At 38.0% G+C, this 22,566-nt stretch overlaps 1 protein-coding gene across 9 annotated transcripts in view; it reads left to right on the top strand.

Moving 5' to 3' along the window:
• Window positions 1-22,566, top strand: part of LOC109051633 (estrogen-related receptor gamma a) — a 154,604-nt gene that overhangs the window by 127,963 nt on the left and 4,075 nt on the right. For 7 of the 9 annotated variants that reach the window (XM_042774181.1, XM_042774179.1, XM_042774180.1 and 4 more), the window contains 2 exons: window positions 1,850-2,032; window positions 19,547-19,816. In XM_042774181.1, coding sequence (XP_042630115.1) covers window positions 1,850-2,032; window positions 19,547-19,816 — 453 coding nt within the window. The remainder of the gene's footprint in view (window positions 1-1,849; window positions 2,033-19,546; window positions 19,817-22,566) is intronic. The other 2 variants (XM_042774176.1, XM_042774177.1) reach the window with 1 other exon arrangement.

The raw sequence follows: 22,566 nt of genomic DNA, 5'->3' as shown, positions 1-22,566 counted from the left end.
GGCGCTTCCGCGCTGTCAGACTGCTCTGCAAAGAGACAGCACGGCAGCGCTTAACAGATTTGTCCCTAAAGCCTTTTTACTTAATGGTAGCATATTCTCCTGGAATACAATATGCTTTTATGTATGATAGCAGTGGAAATAATCTTAATTATTACAGTGGTAGAAATCATTTTAGGAATACAGTGCTTTGAATAACCTTCTGCCTAATCCTACTGATCCCTCCTTCCAGGTTCAGGCTTATTTCCAGCCACCCAAAGCAACTTATTTTAAAGCTTATTCTCTATGTCCAGCTCGCATCCACTTTCATTACTTCCTTTTTTCTTTGCTATTGTATGCTAGCAAGATGGGGACTTGGGGAGACAGTATAAGGGGAAGGATATGGTCCACTCATTGGAAAATGAACCAGACAAAGCATTCAATATGACATCCTTCCCACTTTTCATTTGAAAGAGCCAGTCTGATTTTTCATTTGAATTTGTTAACTCTAGAATTTGCTTTGCATTTTTTATGTGCCTTAAAGGGAATTTGCTTTGGTCGGAATTTAAATATATTTTTTCTAACATAAATCCCCACTGATGTCTTTTTATGAGGTTGGTAATCCAGATTACACCTTTGCATAGGCGTAGAGACAAATGTTTAGGTTTTGTAAAGGGTTTTCATATTTTAGACCAGTGTCCCGTTAATAGAGGCTTTTATCAGTCTGTCTCTGAGCTCTCTGTATCTTTTCTCTCATTCCTTTCTATCTCTTTCTCTATTTTCACAAACAGTGAGAAGTAACCACGGTCCCAGCCTACCTGATTGATTATTTACACATAACAAAGGCATGGGGTTTGGAAATTGGGTTGCATTGATTCTAATTAGGGAAACATTAAATAAGATTTACCTAGAGATAGCACTTACAGGCTCCCCCACTCCCTGGAGTAGTAGGGCTGGGCTGATTGATCCATTTCTTCCCCTCCTCCAACACACACACACACACACACACACCTCAGAAGTTAATGCTTTTTAATTTAGTGACCTGTTTTGTCCTCGGAGCTCAAACACAGATGTGCTGGGCTCAAAGTGATTCATCTGGGCCTTGCAAACACACAGACATGCACACAGAGATTGCAGTGCTTTATTTGGGTTCTGTCTGTCTGTCGTATAGCATTGACATAGATGATTAAACAACAAATGAATTCATTTTACTGTAAGGGTGTTGCTAATTATCTGTTCCAATCTTCCTCACCAATGCAATCCGATCTGAAATGTGTGTCCTTTCTCTCATTAGATAGACACTAATCTGTATATGCACAATTCACAGCATAATCCACAATAAGAATCATCAGATAGATGTGAATTTAAAAAGCAGTAGTGGTTGTCAACCGGGTAATATTTATTTTGTTTTATTTTATTGTAGTCTAGTTTATTTTATTTTATTATTATTTTTTTATTATTATTTTATTTATTTATGTTTTGTTTTTAAAATCACATTATTCACCAGCCATTCAAACTCCATTATATATATGTATATATATATTCAGAGTTTGTTAATATTTGTGTTTAAATATAGATTAATTTCTATGATAAACTGTTATGGTACATTTTGATGTGCAAATAAATCTGGGTCTTAAATCAAAACTGGTTAAGAACCACTGCTCTGAACCATTAAATCTCCTAACCAATAAACAAAAAAACAATAAATTGTATTTTTGATTATAAAAAACACCAGTCATTCATTCCTATACCAAAAATGCCAATATTTCATGTTATCTGATTTCTTTCTTTGCTACTGAACCAAACACTATATGACCTTGCTGGTATAATCCCCAATCTGTTTCTTTGTTCTCCCCTCGGTGTTCAAATACAGTCCCCTTTGGCTGCCTTGCAGATAACAAGATTGTGTCTCACTTGCTGGTGGCGGAGCCTGAGAAGATCTACGCCATGCCTGACCCCACCGTGCCCGACAGCGACATCAAAGCCCTGACCACGCTCTGCGACCTGGCAGACAGGGAACTGGTGGTCAACATTGGCTGGGCCAAGCATATCCCAGGTAGGACATGACCACAGATAAAAAAAATAAAAAAATTATACACAACTACAGACAAACTCTCAGTGTGAACCATGGATTGGATGGTCGGGTCAGAACACGTTCAGTCTAGATGAAAAAGAGCAAACCAGATGTTGAATACAGGTGTAAAATGTCAGTTTAAACATGCAAATAAATGTCATTTATAAAAGACAACTCCATAAAACAGTGCAGCCCAGAGGTCTGAAAATGATACGATTAATTTCTAATTTCTAAATCTTAATATATATATATATATATATATATATATATATATATATAAATATATACAGTATATACATTTTTTATACAGAAAAGTACAGCTCAAATAAAATATGAAAAAAAAAAATAATTGAATTTATGAATTATATATATATATATATATATATATATATATTGTTCTTATTCATTTTACTGTATGTAGAAATATACAATACATTTACATGTATTTATTTATATTTATATTTTAGTAAAATTTAGTATATTTTTATTTATTTTCTATATATACTAGTTTATTATAATGTTCAATTGTTTTACATTTGATTTATCCTAAAACTTTATATTTATTTTCAGGTTTAAATTATATTTTAAATTCTAGAATTTCAGTGTAGTCTCAGACTTCTGTGCTTCACTGTCTGTGCAAATTCTGAACAAAAACTGTAAAGTGTGTTTGAGTAATCGCTGTTTTCAGAAAGTGCCAAACACTCTCCTGAACTCTAAACAAAGCTGTGCCTTGTCAATCAAGGGCATTTGCCTTCACCCACTCCACCAGTGATGCATTCCTTAGGTCACCATTTTTCCTCCCTGTGTGACAGCAGACAGGATCAATTTGTTTAGTTTTAGCTTAAATCCTTCCTCAGTATAGCACAATATCTGCAGGAGTGGAGGGGAGGCATTTTCTCCTGCTGTTTCAGCCGTCCAGCAGCCTTGTTGAAAGGATTCCTGACATTAGCCATGAACGATAATGTCATGACTGACCATGATTGAGACAATCAATCCCCCACCTCTCTCTACTGCTTATTGCCCATCTCCACAAGACAGAATGAGGAGTTTCCAGTAATCTTCTTAACAAAGCCCTTCTTTTGCATTTAATCTGAGACGGGCCTGGTCACAGAGAGTGGCTGCCCACTTCAGCCCACACTGTTTGAAAAGAACTTCCCATAGGTGACCGACTGTGGAGCGAGAGCAAAAATGAGGTAAAGAGAAAGAAAGCTCTCAAATCCTACAATAGTAAGAGTGGTTTACTTAGAGGAAGAGACATAGTGGTAGTTTCACAGCAGTTTCACATTTATGCATCCACTTTCACTAAAGAAAAGAAACCACTCTTTTAACCAAAACAAGTTGAAACCTTTATTTGCTGCACTGGAAGTTGTGTTGTAGTTTGCTTTGTGCTGTAGATATGACTGTGCTAATACTGGCCCCAGGCCATAGTGCCACACAAGCCATAAAATGGGCTTAAAGCTCATCAGAGTGCCAATTTCCTGCCAGGCACGAGATGCAGGATTGGGAGGTTATTTCTGCTGCTCCATGCCAGATTGACCCAGACTTGCCCTGTGGATTTAATGGGATTTTCCCTGTGTGCAGGAAGCCACACCGCTGGAGCTTCTGGAATGTGGCACATTTATGTACATAGTAAAGTATAGCAGACTACATACTGTAGTGTAGCATTGTGTGATGCTTTTATTATATTATATTTTTTTTTTTTTGAAAGAAATTAATACTATAATTCAGTAAGGATGCTTTGAATTGATCAAAATTGACAGTAAAACATTTATAGTTACAAAAAAATGCTATTTCAAATAAATACTGTTTTTCTGAACTTTTTATTTATTAATAATTCTTGAAAAATGTATCAAGGTTTCCACAAAAAATATTAGGCAGCAAATCTGTTTTTAGCACTGATAATATTATAAATTAATTTATAAATTATATTAAAATGTAAAAAAAAAAAAAAAAGTTTATTCCCAAACTTTTGAATGGTAGTATATATTTATATGCACTATATTTATTGTATTTTATAATATAATACAGTATAGTGTGATGGATGTAGTGGTCTTTATTCAGGCTCAAGGATTTATACATGTAAAACCAGTTACAAGAAAGTGTAGGAGTGTATCGTTACACAGAATACAAGTTGTGGTGCAAAATATTAATTAAATTTCACAATTCACTAATTGTTAGCAAGTATTGCAAAAAAAATAAAAAATTAATTATAATAGTAATAATTTTGAACCCTCAGTTTTTCATAGCACAGTGCATGTATATGAACTTCTGCCACTCTGTGCGTATGCATCTGCACATTCATAGCTTTTTTTCTGCAGTGTTCATGTGTTAGTTCATTTTGTAGGCCATGTCTGCTCAGAAAGCAAACAGAGGAGTCTCGGAGTTCACATTCTATGAACGATTGCTCAGCAGAAGAGAGATGATTGTATGATTAGACCTCGGCAGGCAATTCTGTGTCTGTTTGAAGAGGAAGGAGCCCCCTCATCTCCGGAGCAGGTATTCCTGCGGCTCTCATCTCCTCCTGCTCCTCGCGCTCCGATTACCACTGTATCCCAATGAAAATTTCCAAAGAAAAGTGTGAGATTCAGTATAAAATTCTCTTCTTACTCAACACATTTTTTTCATTTGAGAGTGATTTTTATTCCTTAACCTCTCACAATCAGAAAGACCTGTTAACCTCTCCTAACTGCTCCGCCAAAGCTCCACGTGCACATTTCTCTCTTTTTCAACCAGTTTCTATGGTACAGTAATTTTTTTTAATCTAATTGATGCATTCTAAACCAATTTATGGCTCATGATACGGCGGCTATGATGCTAACAGACGTAACAAACTGTCAGCCTCTCGCACAGAAGCTAATTTGAAGTCATTAGGTGTGCAGCGTACGGGCAACAATTTGTTACAGTGGTTAGGAGTGCCACTGACATTTCTGAGCGCCTTCGCTTACGATCTGTCCTATGCGAGGAGCAGGCAAATTGTAAACTAATTTAAACATCACTCAGTATTACTGGAGCTGACTCTGCAGAGAGCTGGCTGATAATGAAGCAGTCTGTGTTTTGCGGAATGGAGTTAAAGACGCCTCGACGGCAGCTCCCTCCGCCGGCGGCGCAGACACGGCCGCTCCTTTCTGATTGCTTTTTTAATGTGCCGAGGCTTCGCCCCTTCTACCTCCTCTGATCATTTACATGCTCATACAGGCCGTGAAAACATTTGATATGGTTTACAAACACACTGCCAGAGAGGATGCCTGACCAAAACCCCGGTGTCGCCAGTTCCTGTTAGCCTGGCATTTACGGGAGACGCAAGGATTTGAAAATGTGATATTAACTCAATATGAGGATGGAAAAAAAAGTGGATTAGAGTGAGAAATCTCATTTGTGAGATTAAAGTATTCAGGCTGTAATATTATTTTAGAATTTAAGATGCATGGGAGGAGAGGAAAGAGCAAATGTTTGTAGCGAAAAAAGGCAGGAATGAAAAACCTGTACTTTTATCATGTAAATAGAATTAGAGTCCCCTCACATCAGCCAGGAAGAATAAAAACAAATGAAATGTAATGTATTCAGGCTGTCATTTTATTTTAGCATTTGTAGTGGAAATATTACATTATATATTTAAAAATTATTTGTATAGCAGAAAAAGGCAGGAACAAAAACAACTTTTAATAAAATCTAAACATGAAGAAAAATATGGGGAAAACTGTTAATCGGATTAGAGGAGCAACACAAATTTGTAAAAAAGAAAAAAAAAACTAAAAAAAAAAAAAATTTTTAACTAAAAGTTGCTGTGTTGAGGTAGTAGTTTTATTTAGCGTTTAAGCTGCACATTGAAAGAGGAAAGAGCAAATGTTTGTAGTGGAAAAATGCAGGAACAAAAACTTCTGTAAATAATCTGAAAATATAAAAAAATCTGTAAATAGAATTAGAGTCACCTCACGCTGGACAGGAGCTATAAAAATAAATGAAAATGTGCTGTCATATGGTTGTGACATGCCTTATCGTAACACAGCAGCACACAATGGTGGATGGTCTCACTTGACTTGACGAGTGGGCTACAAGAATGGCCGGCGCACGGACCGGCACTAGCTTTTTAGCATGACAGGACCCTCACTATTACAAGCCCTTTATGCTGGCTGAAATTGCTTGGGCTTCTCCCATTCTTGGTCCTATCTCGGGGACTTTCTCTCTTTCTTTATTTCCCTTTCAGTTTCCACTGGCACGTGGATAAGCGCGTGCTAACACAATATGATTGAGCTGTAAAATGGAACCCTGTCGACTCTAATCTCTTTTATGTAGATACTGAGGTACTGCCACACTCCACTTCATTCCTTTGCTTCCCCCACCTCCATCTTTTTTTCTCTCTCACTCTCTACACCTTCCTGTCCCTCTCTCCCTCAGCCAGGCCTCTCTCTCGCTCCTTCAATTGTCAGGGCCAGTGCATTCGTAATAGGTTCAGTAGAAGGAAAGAGTCATGGAAGCCCGACTCCTACTCAAATATCGCAGCGAGGTTTCTCAGGGCATAATAAGACGATTACGTGCTCACCGGACGGACGCGGTGTGGGATTAGCATATTCGCCTGGAAACCTCGTTAGGGGAAAAAAAAACAGGAGGTGCTTACTCAGTGCAATCTGCAGACGTGATTGAGGTGTCATCATTATTGGCTGACCTGTGTGTACAGGCTTAGTGGCCTGTTCTGGATACAAACAATAGCAATTAAAGTCACCCTGGCAAAGCATGCACAACTGCCTCAAGGCTGCAGCCATGAATGCAAGGTGTTTTTTGTTTTATGCTTTATTTATTTCGCTCTTGCCCTGTCTCAGTCGTTGGGCAGCCGGTGAGATGTCTTAATCAGGAGCTGAGCGAGGGATTTATCTAAAGCATAGGTTTGCTTTCTCCATAAGCCCCTTCCCAGCCCCTAATCTTCAGGATGGAAAAAAACAATGGAAATAGAGGTCTTACGATCACTCTTGACGTTGTAATACAGTGCTAAAAAAAGCATGTTTCTCACCAGTGTTTCCTATAAATATATGTAGGCCTATATGTTTATATATGAGCATGTGTATAGAATATTATTATTAGTATTTATAATAATAAAGCTATTAATCATTAAATAAAGTATTTAAAATAAATATGTGATCATAAAAATAAAATGTTAGCAAATAGAAATAATTTTTATTGTTATTATTTTTCTTTCCATAAAAATGTAACTTCATGAGGGTCAGTTAGATACTGCAAAGACCAAGATAACTTTTTATTGTGGCCATCAAAACAAATAGAAAATCTGATTCGAACTAATAGCCAGTTTAATAAACCCAGTTTATGTGTGTGTTGTGTAAGAGTCATTTGGGTCATTTGCTCATGAATCACTCTACACTTGTCATGCTTTTTTGAGTGCAGCCAGTGAAACTACAATAGAGAGACATGTTGATTTGACATCTTTCCACTGTATGTAGTCTGCTGTATCACCTATATCATCACATTCAATTCATTCTGCCAGCTCACATCTGCTGTGACACTTTAGATTCAAGAGTCATTTGATTTTTCATGAAAACACAGTCATGTCATTCTCTACCTTTTTTCTCAGTTTAGTCCCTCCCTCTTTCTCACTCCAATCTCATTTTGACTGAACGTGCTTGCTAGTTTTGTCTCATTAACTCCGTGAACCCACTGGAAGAAGAGCTAATCATATGTAAACATAATTATCTGCAAACTCGAGTAAGCCCGCTTATTCCTCCTCACTGATGCCGGCGTGCCTGCCAGTGCTTTCCCAGATGTGATTTTTGGGACCCTCCTCCTCTTCCCTGCCCTGGATGAGAGGAGAAAACCCATTCGTGACTCCCCCACCCAATATCCCCACTCCAACCAATCTCTAAATGAGGCCTTGTCTGTCACCGCCCTCAGCCTGACACACTGCAAATATTGATTAATAGATGCCCGAAGCTCCTTTTAGCAAATCAAATTTTCACTTTTAGCAGGGGTTTCACTCCTGATACATTCAGCAAAGTGAGACACACTAAATTAAGTCTGACACTCAGAGAAAAGGGCTGTGCAGACAGAGCAAAGGATTGGAGAAATGTGTGTCAAAGAGATGCATTTTATATTGGTGTTTTAGCATAGTTCAAAAGTCATGATCACATAAGCTCTCTTCAGTTGCATCTCTCATTATTATTTTGAAGTGATATAAATCTGTAAATTGGTTATTATAAACAAAACAGGAAGGTAGTTGGTAGAAATGAGTAGTTTTCTTCTCAAGGTTTTGTTTGGGGCATATCTGGTAAAGTCCGTGTCAGCTCACAGTCTACATTGAAAATGACCACAGCACAGAATTTTGGATGAATTCCACATCTTCATACTAATGTGCTGCCTACAATCTGTGACATATTGACTCAGGTGTCTGAATGATGCCTGACTCTACTTTTACCCCATTACACATGGATTTGTTCTTTCTGTGCATGTCAATATGTGGACTACCCTTTCTTTTTCTATATGCTGATTTTTCTATGCATCTTTTTGGTGTGTGTTTTTGTCTTCTTAACCTATATTTGGGAGTATTTGTTACATAAAGTCTAATTAGTCTGAGGACAGTGATTTATTGTGAAAAGATATTGGTAAATAATTTACTATGGTACTTTTGTAGCTTAGGACTAGGGCTAAATTAACACTTTATAGTTTATTCAGAAATGAAAATGAATTTATTTACAAGCTTGTATGTTATTTTTTCACAAAAGCAGGAAGAATCTTTAAGCAGATATATAAGTATATAAGTTTTCTGTATGATATACTCCAAGGTAAATGACAGCTTTGTGTGAGAAACATGATATATAAGTCACTATTCACTGATAATCTTCACCGTCCACTCTAAAGATATATAAATATGGTTCAAATGTTTTGGGCAACATGACAGTGAGTAAATGATGACAAATCTGTTATTAGACTGCTTCTAACGCTCAAAAAAAAAAAATAGTTGCTTATAGTGTGGTAACAGCTTCTAAAATTGATTGTGATATTTGACTAGGAAAATAAATAAATAAACAAAAATAATTTTGATTATGTTAGGAGCACATGATGGATGTCTTCATGTGATTATTGCTCACCATATTTAAGCATTGATTTCCTCCTTGAAATTAATATAGATGTTCTGATTTTTCCTCATTTTTGATAATAGACAATGCATCACAGAATATGGAGTGATTGTCCGCCACACGCAATGGCCAGCTTACACCACACCTCACAAGTAAACACGTCTGTCTCAGCCTGTTGGAAATGCACCTGGCAGAAGTCAGATTTGCATCATGCTTTGTCATGTGAAAACAAATGCGAGTGTGAGTGCAAAGCTCTGCACAATGCTCATGTTTATCTGTCCTCTCACATGTCTGCCTTTATAAAGGACACATTTGCTTTATAAAGGCTGTAAGAGAGCTGAATAGGTGTGACAGTAACCTTCTGGCCTCTTACCAGCTCTGCATTCTTACCAACCCATCAGGCCTTGTGTCTGCCCCACAGCCAGCGGGGGGCGGCCCTGTGTGATTGCCCGTTGAAAAAACAAGGCATTATTGCTCATTTTTCCCTCTTATTAGTTTGATTACATTTGCAAATCAAATCAATCCATCAGGCAGTTTGTGAAGGGCCACGTCCTGCAATCTGAAAGGGCCTCCTAGTAATCTCCATCTAATAAGATGCAAATGTGTCACATCAGTAAGTAACCAATAAATCATCGCTGTGTCTACGCCAATCATTAACCATCAGAATGAGCAGTCAATTTTTAGTATTTTCAATTTGTGATATGCTAGTGGAATATAAAGACAGATTGACGTAATTATACAAACCAAACTCTATTTCAATCCCCCCATCTCCAACAGCAAATTTGCTGGGAGGTAGAACAGGCTTGTCATCATATTATGTTTTTTTTTTTTTTTTTTTTTTTTTGGTCTAGAGGTTCATACAAAGTTCACAGACAGGCTCGAAATGGCCCTCCCCTGAAACCCCACCCCAAAGTATCAGTTCAGAGGGGCATCATCTCTATCAGAGTGTAAGCAGGCTGGAAAATGGAATTGGATATGAGCTGTCGGTTGGCTTTGAGGAATTATAACCTCACATCTACACGTCCAAACGAGGCTGTGAGTTAAACAGGCAGCTCTCGAAGATGTGCAACATATTTCTCAGACACGAGTCTAATCATGATGTAAATTATTATCGATGCGGTAGCAAGGCAACATTGCTCGTGTATGGTCGTGCCCAGTGTGTTGCTTATGAATAAAGTGATTGGCTATGTTTTAAACAGAGAAAGTGTCCTCTTCACACAGTGCAACGCAGAGCAGATCAGCAGTGCTTCACATATGCAGATTTACGGAAAACCTGAAGTAGCATTTAGAAGGAAAATAACATGACACTCATTTTATTTATTTATTTATTTTTAGCTGTTTGTCCAAATCTATTAATCTGTTCCAAAAATACATTTCAAAATGCACTTCATAAATACAATGATTTTAACAGACCTCTTTTATGATAAACATGTTTTTAATATATATATATATATAAACAATTTTGCAAGATTTGGAAAAGACTTTATTATTTTGTTTCTTTTTATATATATATATATATATATATATATATATATATATATATATATATATATATATATATATATATATATATATATATATATATATATAGGAATTTTATAATAAGAAGATAAAGATAATACAAGATTTTATTCTACTTTAATATTTAATTGTTATTTGTTTTAAAATGTTGTTCAACATATTTGTATTTTTTTACAATGATTTGAAAAATATTTATTTTTTTAGATAGAATATATTTATTTTTAAAGATAATATACAATAAAAAGATTATAAAGATAATAAAAGATTTAGATTTTATTATTATTTTATATTTATTAAAGATTTTTCATTTTCTTTATTGTGGTCACTTATTTGTCATTGACCCACATGTGTTGATCCTGCATGAGTTTTTAGCCAGTTCATATTCAAAGAGACTGAAAAAGCAATGCTGGTTCAAATACAGTACTCACTTCTCTCTCACAGACTCTTCACACATGGACGTCTCAACATCTAAGTGTCCTCCTACTCATCACCATATTTCATATTTGAATGTAAATTCACATTTAAATGTCTGCTACCTTCAGTGTGTCCAAAATGTTCTCCCTTCCTTTTTTCCTTTTCTGAATTTTCCTCTCTACCTCTTTTGTTGCAGTCCCTCAGGTATAGAGAATTTCCCTCCACAGAAACTCTTCTGTACTTTTAAGGCCAAAGAGCCATTGTGTCTTGCAAACTGGCATCAGCATATTCCTTTTCGCCTTATTCTTTCCTCCCTGCATATTTTGTGGCCCTACTCAAATAAGCCCTTGTGTTTATCATGATCGATGCTTTCATGCATTACTCTGTTATATTATTCTCTCTGTTCTAAAATAGCTATACTTCAGAGTGCATGTTCTCTTATTTCCATTGCTATATTTTAATTTATTTCTGTGCATGTGCATTAAAGGAACAGTTCACACAGAAATGAAAATTCTGGCATCATTTACTCACCATCTTGTAGTTCCAAGTCTTTCTTTTGAGAAATACAAAAGATATTTTGAAGATTATTTCTTTGTCCATACAATCAAAATCTAAATAAATAAATACATTTGGGGAAAAACTGCAAAATATAGGTGAACTGTTCCTTTAAGTATGTACACTGCCATCCTGTCTCACTACCTCACTATTCAAATGCACATATACGAATTCCCAACGCCTGACTACTTCCTTCACATGTATCACTGCCTTATTTCCAATTGCGTAATCAAACCATGGCTTCAACGCTCACTCACGCCGGCTGCTAAACAGCATTTGGGTTTTTGCTGCGGATTTAAAGTTTATCTTTATCTGTTGCTTCATCTGTGGGTAGCTATTACACCAGCCTGGCCAGCTTATTGTTTGGGCCTGATAGATCTGTGTGCAGTCCATCACTTGGAGCCGTGCGCCTGGAAAGCCATCGGCCCGCCTGATGATGAAATACGAGCTATCAGCCTCAGTAATGGCTGTAAAATTTCATAATTACACAGCTTTTATTACATTGCATAATGACCCTGAAGCAGTATGGAACAATTAATTAAGATTTTCAGCCGTGGCTTTTGCAGAAATTAAAAGGTGCTCATTGCCGTGGAATGGGGTAATGTCTTGTCTTGGAAGCATTAAGGCGCGCTTTAAGCGCAAAACTCCCTCTCTGTCTGCATGTGTTGTTGACACCAGAGTGTTTGTGGAAATGCATGGCATTCCTCTGCTTCTGTTTGTCTGGCCAGATCATGTTTGAGAGAGACACTAATCCTCCAGTATGAAATTAATCCATGCAGTCAGGTGTCTATCCGAAAGATCTGGACGTTTTTCTCCCAAATTTAATCTCCATAAGCATACAAAATAATATGCTGCAGTTATCGTAGTTATTCCATGTCTCAGAGAAGAATGCATCATCAAATATTTTTTTCTTGTGTTATTATTTTATTATATGTCCAGATGAGATAGGGATGTCAATACAGCCTCGTAAGGGGTTTTATCGATCAGCATGGGAAAACAAATGAATCCGTATAAGTATTTGCCCTGTACCCCTCCCGTATGTGCACACACACACTCTCACGCTCCTGTCTATATGCCGTGGCAAACTAAGGGGGCGTCTGAGGCTCAGGCTTAAGCCCTCACTTTGTGCATCTTGTGGCCTTTACTAACACATCCTTTTGTGCTTGATGGAACAGCGGTGATTGCGGTCCCTGCCAGTGGGAGCCGCTCTGACCCCCGTGGGGGAGGCGCACATCAAAGGCGTCCGACTGGCACAGGAGTTAGGGGGGAGCTCTAGAGCTCTGTGCAAACTACACTAATACCCCCTGATAGGAATAGGACAAAACTGCTATCGTTTCAGCAAACATCGGCACGAAAAACTGGAACTACGGGATGAGCGGAACCAAACCCCATGAGAAAGAGACATGTTTGTTTTATCTTTTCGCCACATTAATAATCTCATTAGTTCAACATAACTTTTATAAAAACAATAAAATCTCCAAATCCATGTCAATCCCGAGATTCATTATATTAACCTCCACCTGAAATACTTAAGAGGCACCTCAATATTCGCCAACCGTAAGAGACTCTGGGGAGAAATAAGAAAAAGGTGTCATTAAAATGTAAATATTGATATTTCATTGTTGGAAATGGCTTTTCGGTGCTGTGGTTAATGTCACTCCATCTGTGGAGCCTCTGCCATGGATGCTTTATTGCAGTCCGGGGAGCTACCGCCCTTCTCCGTGGCCGCCATCAGGGCACATGTGCTTGTTGCTGCCTCGTTTCCATACGCAATTAAGTGGAAAAGTACAGTCCAAACAGTAATCCATGCTATCTTAACCAGCTGTCTGGGTATATTTAGAATTAATCTCCACCACCAATCGGCCTTAATGTATGCAATTAAGAGTCTGCCAATTGCTAATTAGGTGCATTAGAATCAAGAAGCTGTGCTAACATGACGATGCAGCATGTCCTCTGATTTGGGTGGAGCAAATCCTGTAAGACAACAGCAAACAATAAGATACGTACATCCCAGTTGTATGCAGCAAGATGTGACAACTCAAATAAAGCTATATTTTTGTTTAGTTGTGTGTTTATTGCACTTTTTTAAATGCAGTTTAATTAACCAGAGGTGAACACCAAATTTTCACAACTGATTTAGCTTTCTTTATATGACAAATTTCCATAATAGACAGAATAATAAAAAAAAAAGGAGTTATCTTTTAGTAATTGATTGGATTGTGAAAAGTGGCATTATATAACAAATTGAAGCCAGATAGTTGAAGTAGACGGTTTGAAAAATAAGAGTGATTGACCCCAGGTGAATGCATTGATGTTGATGCATTTTAGTGAAAGATTTTTTTAAATGTAATTTTTGGGAATAATATGTACCAGTAATATGTAATAACATTTGTGTGCCTTTGTAGGTTTTGATAGTCTAATGACACAGTTGATAACCTTTGCTTCACCTTTCTTCACCATTAGCCTTCAACTGAAAGCTTTCAGTTTCTAAAATTCCTCACAGAACGGAAACAAAATAATAAGTGGCAAAAAAACCATTCCATTTTTTCCCCAAAGAAAAGCCTGAGGGAAAATCACTCAATTCTGTTTAACTCTATTGAATGGTAAAGCAGAAGCCAGCAGCTGTTTAACACCATAGCGGTGCGCATGTGATCACGGTAAACGCTGTACGGCAGTGTGCCTCACACTGACAGGTGAATATTTGCTTAGCAGCTAAGTGGATGTGGACAGCTATGGCGGTGTTAATGTGTTTTCCCTCCTAAAAAGTGTGATTTCTCTCTCTTTCTCTCTCTGACTGGTGTTGTTTTGTGGAGATGAAAGGCGGCCGGTGATAAAAGCAAAGAGGAGTGCTGCAGCAGTTTGTGTGTATGCGGCTCCTGTCATCACTTCCCCCGTGTCCCCCCTCCTCTCTGAGGGGGGAAGGGAGACTAAAGACCCGACTGTTAACACACACACAAAACACTCTTGTTTGCCTTTTCATGTTGTTTTTGATTTGTGCGGGACTTCTGTTGGGTGGGACTTGTTTAGGTGGAGGAGTTATGCAGAAGCCTGGTTTAACTGGTATGGGGGAAGCGTCTCAGCGTCTCACTGGGGCAGTAAATGGACAGACAGACTGGCATGGTGGTTGCTCTTTTCTCACCATGGCCTTTGGCATCATTAGCCTCACCACAGGTTTATCTGTAAGCTTACAGTAATCACCAATCAGCTGAATGTATTCCAAAGACACTTCCTTTTATGGCTTATTTGGAGATTGATGCTGCAAATGGTCTTTTCTAGTGAATCAAATATACTATGTATGCGTGCTTTATGTATTTATGCGTGTATGTAGTATTTATTTATCTCTGTTTTATTGGTACAACATAATGTAGTACAGAGGTAAAACAACTAAGTGGGGGGGGATTATACTTTATTACCAAATATGAAATAAATCAGAACATTTGTTAAAAATTGACCAATATATTATTACAGTAAATTATAAAGAAGAATTTAGTTTCATGGTGTATATATTGTGATATATATTGTGATATATGCATTGTTACCCCAGTAGGTGGTGACATGTGACTCTTTGAGTGAGTCATTGAATCATTCATTCAATCATTTAATGCAAAAGCACTGATTCATTCAGGAATGAAATAAGTCTGTATCACTGAATCATTTTCTAAAAATGATTCATTCTAAAACACTGATAGAAACAGCTATCACTATGTATTGCTGTGGATTCGATTTGAGCAATTTCTATTGTGGAGCAAAACTGCAAAATGTAAAAATTAATATTGCAAGTTTAAAATGGAAGTTAATCAATATTAATTTATTGTTTATTGAACTGTATAGTATAAAAGCAGTATCACTCTCACAATCATGCTGTTTTTCCGGATATTGTGAGATGTTAATGCATTGAAATCTATTATAGATTGATAGTTGGTTGTTTTTTTGTTATCAAATGCTGTTCTGTTAAGGCGATATTACAACTTGGACTACTAATATTACTAAGTCTCACCTTCACTCTCCACAGCACTATATTTGCAAGTAGATTAGTCAACGTGTCATCATCGTCTTGACAAAGTGTGAAAGCAAATAGAGTGTATATTCACACAGGAGCTCAGGAGGGAGCCAGGATGCATCAAATAAACATACAGTGTGGTCGGCACACAGAATAGCGCTGATTCTCATTGCTCAAGCATGTTCATTTACCCTGCAACCATGAGAAAATAAGCAGGGGTTTTGCTGAGAGTGAGACGGAGGAGTTGAGCGCACGTGTGTTTATATGACGGCTAAGCAGCGCTGCTGAGGTGAAGTCTGCCTCGAGGAAGACGAGGAGGAGGAACGACTGCATATGTGTGTGTGTTTGTCTCGGCGGGCTCTCTCAGTGTGTAAACGTGCAGTCAGAAAAGATTTGGCAGACGGACGGCTGGTGGTTGCTGTGAGGCCTGGTGGTGAGCAGTCCTGCCCGGCAGGGGTTAACTTCGCATGGCTGCACCGCAGCCTCTTTCTGTCAGCCTGTGCTACGCGCTGCTCAAAAAAAAAAAAAAAAAACCTTCCCAATGCTTATGTCTTCTGAAAAGCCACTGCAGGTTTCACAAGGCCTCAGCCATCAGTTACCTTCTACTGGTGTAACCTTCACAGATCCACATACTTAGCCTTTCCTCCCCATCTAGCACAAAGAGCATCAGTTTACTGAAAGATAGAGAGAAGAAGAGAGATTGTGCCTGTGGCAAAGCCCCTTCAGTCTTGCTGGAGAGAGAGGGAGTCTGAGCTCTGAAGCTGGTCTTCGGGCTAAGAGAGTTAAATTGAGAGGACGTTACTGGAGATTGAACACTGGATCAGATAATGCTCATGTGTCATCAGGATGGGGCAGTCTGCTCTGTGTCTGTCAAATAAAAGAGGCTAGTAATGTTTACTAACATGGCTAGTAAATAAATAATTGTCATGTATAAATGCTTTTTGAGAAAGAAAGAAAGAAAGAAAGAAAAAAAGAAAGTGACTGAAATAAATAGTGTTTTTTGTATGTATGTATGTGTGTGTGTGTGTGTGTGTGTGTGTGTGTGTGTGTGTGTGTGTGTGTGTGTGTGTGTGTGTGTGTGTGTGTGTGTAGTTTGTCATGCCTTGTCTAGTGTCATGTCTGTACTGAGTCAATAAACTTCCTCTTGTTACAGGAAGTCCTTTGGGAAAAGGGTTGTACACATTTGCCACAGCTGAAATGACAGCGAGATGCTTTAATTTGGCTCTTTGGATCATTTCTCCCGCAGCAAAGCATCCAAAGGTGAACTGTAATCATGTTCGCCACCAAGCTCTTTTGTGAAATGAAATAACAGATGAAAAGAAGGGGAAAAATGCATCTTTAAAGTTTCCCCTCACATAAATGTCAATAGAGAGCCTTTTCCATCATCAGCAGTAAATTCACATTGATGGCTCTTTTCTTCTCTCTATCGATCCGGCCATGAGAACGTAGATTTGTATCTGTTAATTAATGCGTCCTGAAACAGCATTTGTATTAATCAGGGAGATAAGAAAAATTGGATGCCTGCACTGGCATGACAACCGTAAAAGCACAAGCCCCTGATAAAATCATTGATGGACCTCAATAAAGAGGGAAAAAAAGTTCTTCCTTCCACTCAATAAACTAATCATCCGGCTTTTAATTATTCTGTGGAGAGATGTGTGGAGATTGGGGAATGTGTAAATCTAATTATTTACTAACAGCAGTGGCTGAGAGGGAGGGCTGGGAGTGGCACAGGGGGAGCTCTAGGCGATGGGCTCTGTCCATCTGCCACTCCGCTCCACTCCACAACCCCCTTCCCACCCCCTGCCTTTATTTTGTCTCTCTGTTTGTCCCTCGTGCTCTCATTCTCTTTGTCCCTCTGTCTCTCTCTTTCTGTGTCTCTTGATCTGTTTTGATGCATAATGTCTTTAGTCCTCCATCATTCATTTGACTCCTGTATGTTTTGTTTCTTTTCATGATAAACTCCATTGCTGATAACCATTTAAATGTTTCTGTGCCACAAATGTCACCAACCGGAAGTGCAAAAATAATAATATTGGTGTCCTCCATTGGTTGGACAAACAGACTTCAAATTTACACCATTTGTTCGGTCAGTGTTGATGTGTCAGAGCAAAAGCACCACGGTATTAATAATTTTTCGAATTGAATTTACCAATGGCTTACTTATAGCTGTCTGCACATATTGCGTTGAGATTAAAGAAAATATTTAAACATGAAAAAGCTTTTTAAATATTCAGTTAACTTTCTCAAACCCCATTATTTATAGGCTAAAATATGCTTATGTTTTATTATTTTTATTTATGAGTTTTGCAGTTTAAAATCTGATTTGCATATATGTATGTCAGTGGATTTTTTCCAAATTCTCAGCAATATTAAAGGATACCTCTGAGGAGGCCATGGGAGTGTGATCTTATTTTTAGTCCATGCCACCTTTCATTGAGGCCAGTGTCTTTGGAAGAATGCAGCGGTCTTACATTGGACCCCCTTAAGAAATTCTTGGCTTAATCCCTTTTGATGATTTTATTAAGTAGTAGAAGATGACCCTGCCAACTGGCATTGAGCACTCTAGCACCAGCAGGCCAGGGGAGGCACCAACTGCTCACCAGCTCTTAGTTTGCCTCTAATGAGATCAGAGATGTTAACAGTTTGGGATAATAAATTAGCAGTTGGTATAAACAATAGCCCGAAACCTATACCTAATGAGCTCCTTGCCATTAGTGATTAACTCACAGAAAGAGATTTCAAAAAAGAGAAGGAAAAAATGAGTGAAATTGTTTGCTTCCTCTGAAGGCATCTCTCCACAACAGATGTTGGTCAGCATCTTTTTCCTCATGTTCCCCCGCCACCCAGATTAGCCCCCTCACTGTCGCGAAGAGAGACTTTTCATCTGTTCTTGGAAGAGCAGAGCAAGTGAGATGAGACAAAAAGGTCCAAAACCAACAGGTGCTGTTGTGACTGTCCCTCACCTTCAGAGCTGACCGACGGCTCTCAAGCACTTATGCAATTTATTAAGATTTTATGTTTAATTGTTTGGTCTTTATAGGCTATGTCGGTTTTGGAAAGTATTTGCATTTTTAGCCTTTATTTTAACTCCCTTGTGTTTTATGTGTCCCAATGATGTGTGTTAAAAATAACATTTGTTTTCAGAATATTTATTTATTTAGTGTTTTTCTTTATTTTTATTATTATTGTTATTTCAATAGTGTTCATCTGACCTAGTCCAAAGCCAGTACATAGAAATTATTAAAGGTTTAACCCTCCATTTGAGATCCCTCAACAGTGTGTGGATTAATCAGAAAAAAAAGAGAATCATTGCATTAATTCATCATATAGTTGGAGTCTAATAGTATTAGCAAACATCTAGAAGTATCACCCTTATACCTCAATATTAAGTATGTTTCTCACACCTCAAACTGAACATGATGGTTGACCGCCTTGTATTATAGACAGACCAAGGACACGTGATAGTCAATAGTCAACACGTGAAGTGGCATTCATGAACATGAACTTCAGTTTCCTTCATTTCAAACATAAAAACAGGAAAATGAGGAAAAAGTGTGTGTGCAGAGTGGGGGAGGAGGAAGGAGAAGGAGTTTGAGGCAAGCCATTAGTCTTTCAGTTGGTGTGATGGGAAGAATTGATCCATGCTGCATGTTGGGGGAGATAAGGAGTGCCCTCCCTCAGGATGCCCCCTGGCCTGCAGCGTAGCAGAAGATGAGAGCCAAGGCTCCTGCTAGGTGCCTCAGCTCTCTCCCACTGGAGTTTTCTTCCGTATTACACCTCCAGAATTTCAATTCTTTCCACTAACAACCGGAAACTTCTGACAACCAACTGAGCTTTTATATCATATACCACCGTTGAATGTTGATTTGAAGCTGAACATTGGTTGTTGAGTTGAACAAAGCTCTTTCTCTCGCTTTTTCTCAGGGTTTTCCACACTTTCACTGGCGGACCAGATGAGTCTTCTGCAGAGCGCGTGGATGGAGATCCTGATCCTGCGTGTAGTCTACCGCTCGCTGTCTATTGAGGACAAGTTGGTATACGCTGAAGATTACATCATGGATGAGGACCAGTCCAAGCTGGCTGGCTTGCTAGACCTGAATAACACCATTCTTCAGCTGGTGAAGAAGTACAAGAGCATGAAGCTGGAGAAGGAGGAGTTTGTCACTCTTAAAGCTATAGCCCTGGCTAACTCAGGTAAAATGAGCAGACACTTGCAGACACATGATTTCAGTCAGAGCAGATGGCGTATTTGATTTTATGTATTTAATATGTGATGCGGTTATGGATTGTTCAGGCAACAAAATATTGAAAACACAATTTTCAACACATTTGCATTGGACAAAAAAAAAAGGTTAATTGCAAAACATTTGTCCAGATTAATTAATGCAGGGGTGCCCAATCCTGCTCTTGGAGGGCCACTGTCTAGCAGAGTTTATCTCCAATCCCAATAAAACACACCTGCACCATCTATTCAACATCTTACTAGGCATACTAGAAACTTGCAGGCAGGTGTGTTGAGACAAGTTGGAGCTAAACTCTGCAGGACAGTGGAGTTTGGACACCCCTGAATTAATGTCTTCAAAAATAAATTATAAATGCGATTTATAAACATAATGATTTTCTATGATGAGCATGTTTAAATTTCTAAATTAAAATTAATTTTGACCTTTAGTAGTCTGACAAAATCTTGTATTATTAATTATTAGAAAAGAATAATGGCGTTGTGTTGCAACTTTCCAAAAACCTAATAATAGTTGTTAATTAATAATTCATCATATTTGTAACTAACTAAATAAATTTATTTAAAAACATCTTTTAAGAAACGTCTTTAAAAAAAGATTAATGTATTGAATTTGTAAAGAAAATATATGACTTTTTACTAAATGCTTTTAGAGTCAATGGTATATAACCCTATGAAACCATTATTCTTACAGAATAATCTTTTTTTTTTCTTTATCATGGACACAAGTCATGACCCACTTCTATCTGTCATGACAGATATATTTATATAACTTAAATAAGATCTTTGCTCTGATTAAAATCTACTGTACATTCCATTATAATTTACATTGTCCAAAGTGTCATTAACAAATTAACAAAATCATTTACAGCAATCCTACTGCAAATGAAATAAAGATGCTGCATTTAGCTTGAAGTGCACTTGAAGCCTCTTGAATTTCCTGTCATCAGCTCAGTTAAAGCATGTTTGTTTATTCATCGTCCCTCTTAATAGGATGCGCTGTTGATAATGTATCAGCATGGAAAGAGTTAAACTCCCTGCTTTTGATTTCATCTCCTCCTATGGGAATCTTAACAACAGATGTAGTGGTATAGTTATTTAGGTACAGTTCGAGTGATATCTCAATATCTCCTTCGTTTTTTTCTCTCATGTTTTTTCTTCCTCTATTCACATGCACACACAACAAAACACTAAACAGTGTTCCCACCCCTCCCTGCCCCTCTTGAAATCCTTCAAAAGCACGTCTGCGGCCTCTCTCCAAATTAGCATAAGACTCTGCTCAGATGCCTCTTAAGTAAGGAGCCCATCACTATGCACCTGCATGTCAATAACAGGCTCTGATGTTGTCGACAATCGCACCATGGCCCTCTGGCTCCCTTTGTGTTGACCCCATCTTTGAACTTTATCTTGGTTGCTGGCCAGTAGTTTTCCCTTTAATTACAAGAAGGAAACTGTCAATAAAATCTGTTAAATGGGACGCAGTGAGCAGCTTGAATGGGAGGGCGGCTATTTGTTCAAATTCTCCAGCGCTCAAGGTATTGACAGTTTGTTTTCTGGGGCCATATGTGACGATCAATCTCCGGCTGGGCCTGGCCATGCTGAAAAATGAAAAAGCAGATTGCTCTTGCTCGCTTGCGGGTGACGGCTCGCTAGTTTGGCCCCGGCCCGCAAGTGCACCCCTGAGAGAGTGAATGAGTGCGTGACTCTTTTGAGAAATTATTTTTTAATTGATTCAATGATTAGCAGTTCGGTTTGTTGACGTGCACGTCAACGTGCCAAAAGCAGGTAAAAGTGATGGATGGGTTATAGAGTTTTTCATACGGATGTCATTTTCTGTCAGCGTTTACACCTTTACTGAAACATACACAATGAAACTTCCTGTACTCTGAATTTGGAAACAGTTTTCACTCTGCTAATAAATTTCAGAAAACTATTACAAAGAATCAGTAACACACTGGCTTAAACGTGAAGTAGAAAACTAAGGTGGCATTTTCTTTCAAAACGTACTCCAATGATATTTGAAAAATCATTTTTTACTGTGTAGCCTGATGGGTAGGCTAATATCTAGTCCTGGCTTTTTTCTGGCTGGCTGTATTTCTCTCTGCGGCTTCTCTCCGCACTATTTTCTCAGGTGAGACATGCATCATGTCCGATTTCAAAGGATTTCATTTTGTCACTTCTTTTTTGGGAGGAGAGCAGAGTGTTTCAGACAGCTGCTAAAAAAAAATACATACCACCATTTTCTAAAGCCCCATGGTGCTGGGTATTTCTGCTCAGAGCTGATATATTTCACACTTTCAATAGACAAAATATTGCTTAAGCAATCGATGTCAGAGTGCCATTTTTTATCCTATTTATTTGAAAGCTTAATGTAGCAGTTGATCTCATCATGATGCATGTTTCTTTTTAAAGGACATAAATGTGAAATTAAAAAAAAGAAAAAGAAAAGTAACGCAGTCCATGGTCTCTCTTATCTTCTCCTCAGTTTGAATTCAGCCATTGACTGACACAATTCCAGTGTCATTCTGGAAAATCATAACAAATTTAGGTCTAGCAAAGTGTCTTTTTGATAGTAAATGTTGCAGCACACTTTTAAGGCACAAATAGCGTGTGTTTTCCAGAACGCCTCCAGCAGCGATGGTGAGATTGATAGAGCAGCTTGTGTAGAAAGGTGCAGGTAAGCACTTTCCTCCCAGGGATTTCT

The sequence above is a fragment of the Cyprinus carpio genome, chromosome A17, assembly GCF_018340385.1.
Source record: "Cyprinus carpio isolate SPL01 chromosome A17, ASM1834038v1, whole genome shotgun sequence".
NCBI lineage: Eukaryota > Metazoa > Chordata > Actinopteri > Cypriniformes > Cyprinidae > Cyprinus > Cyprinus carpio.
This window is presented reverse-complemented; position numbering and strand designations above follow the sequence as displayed.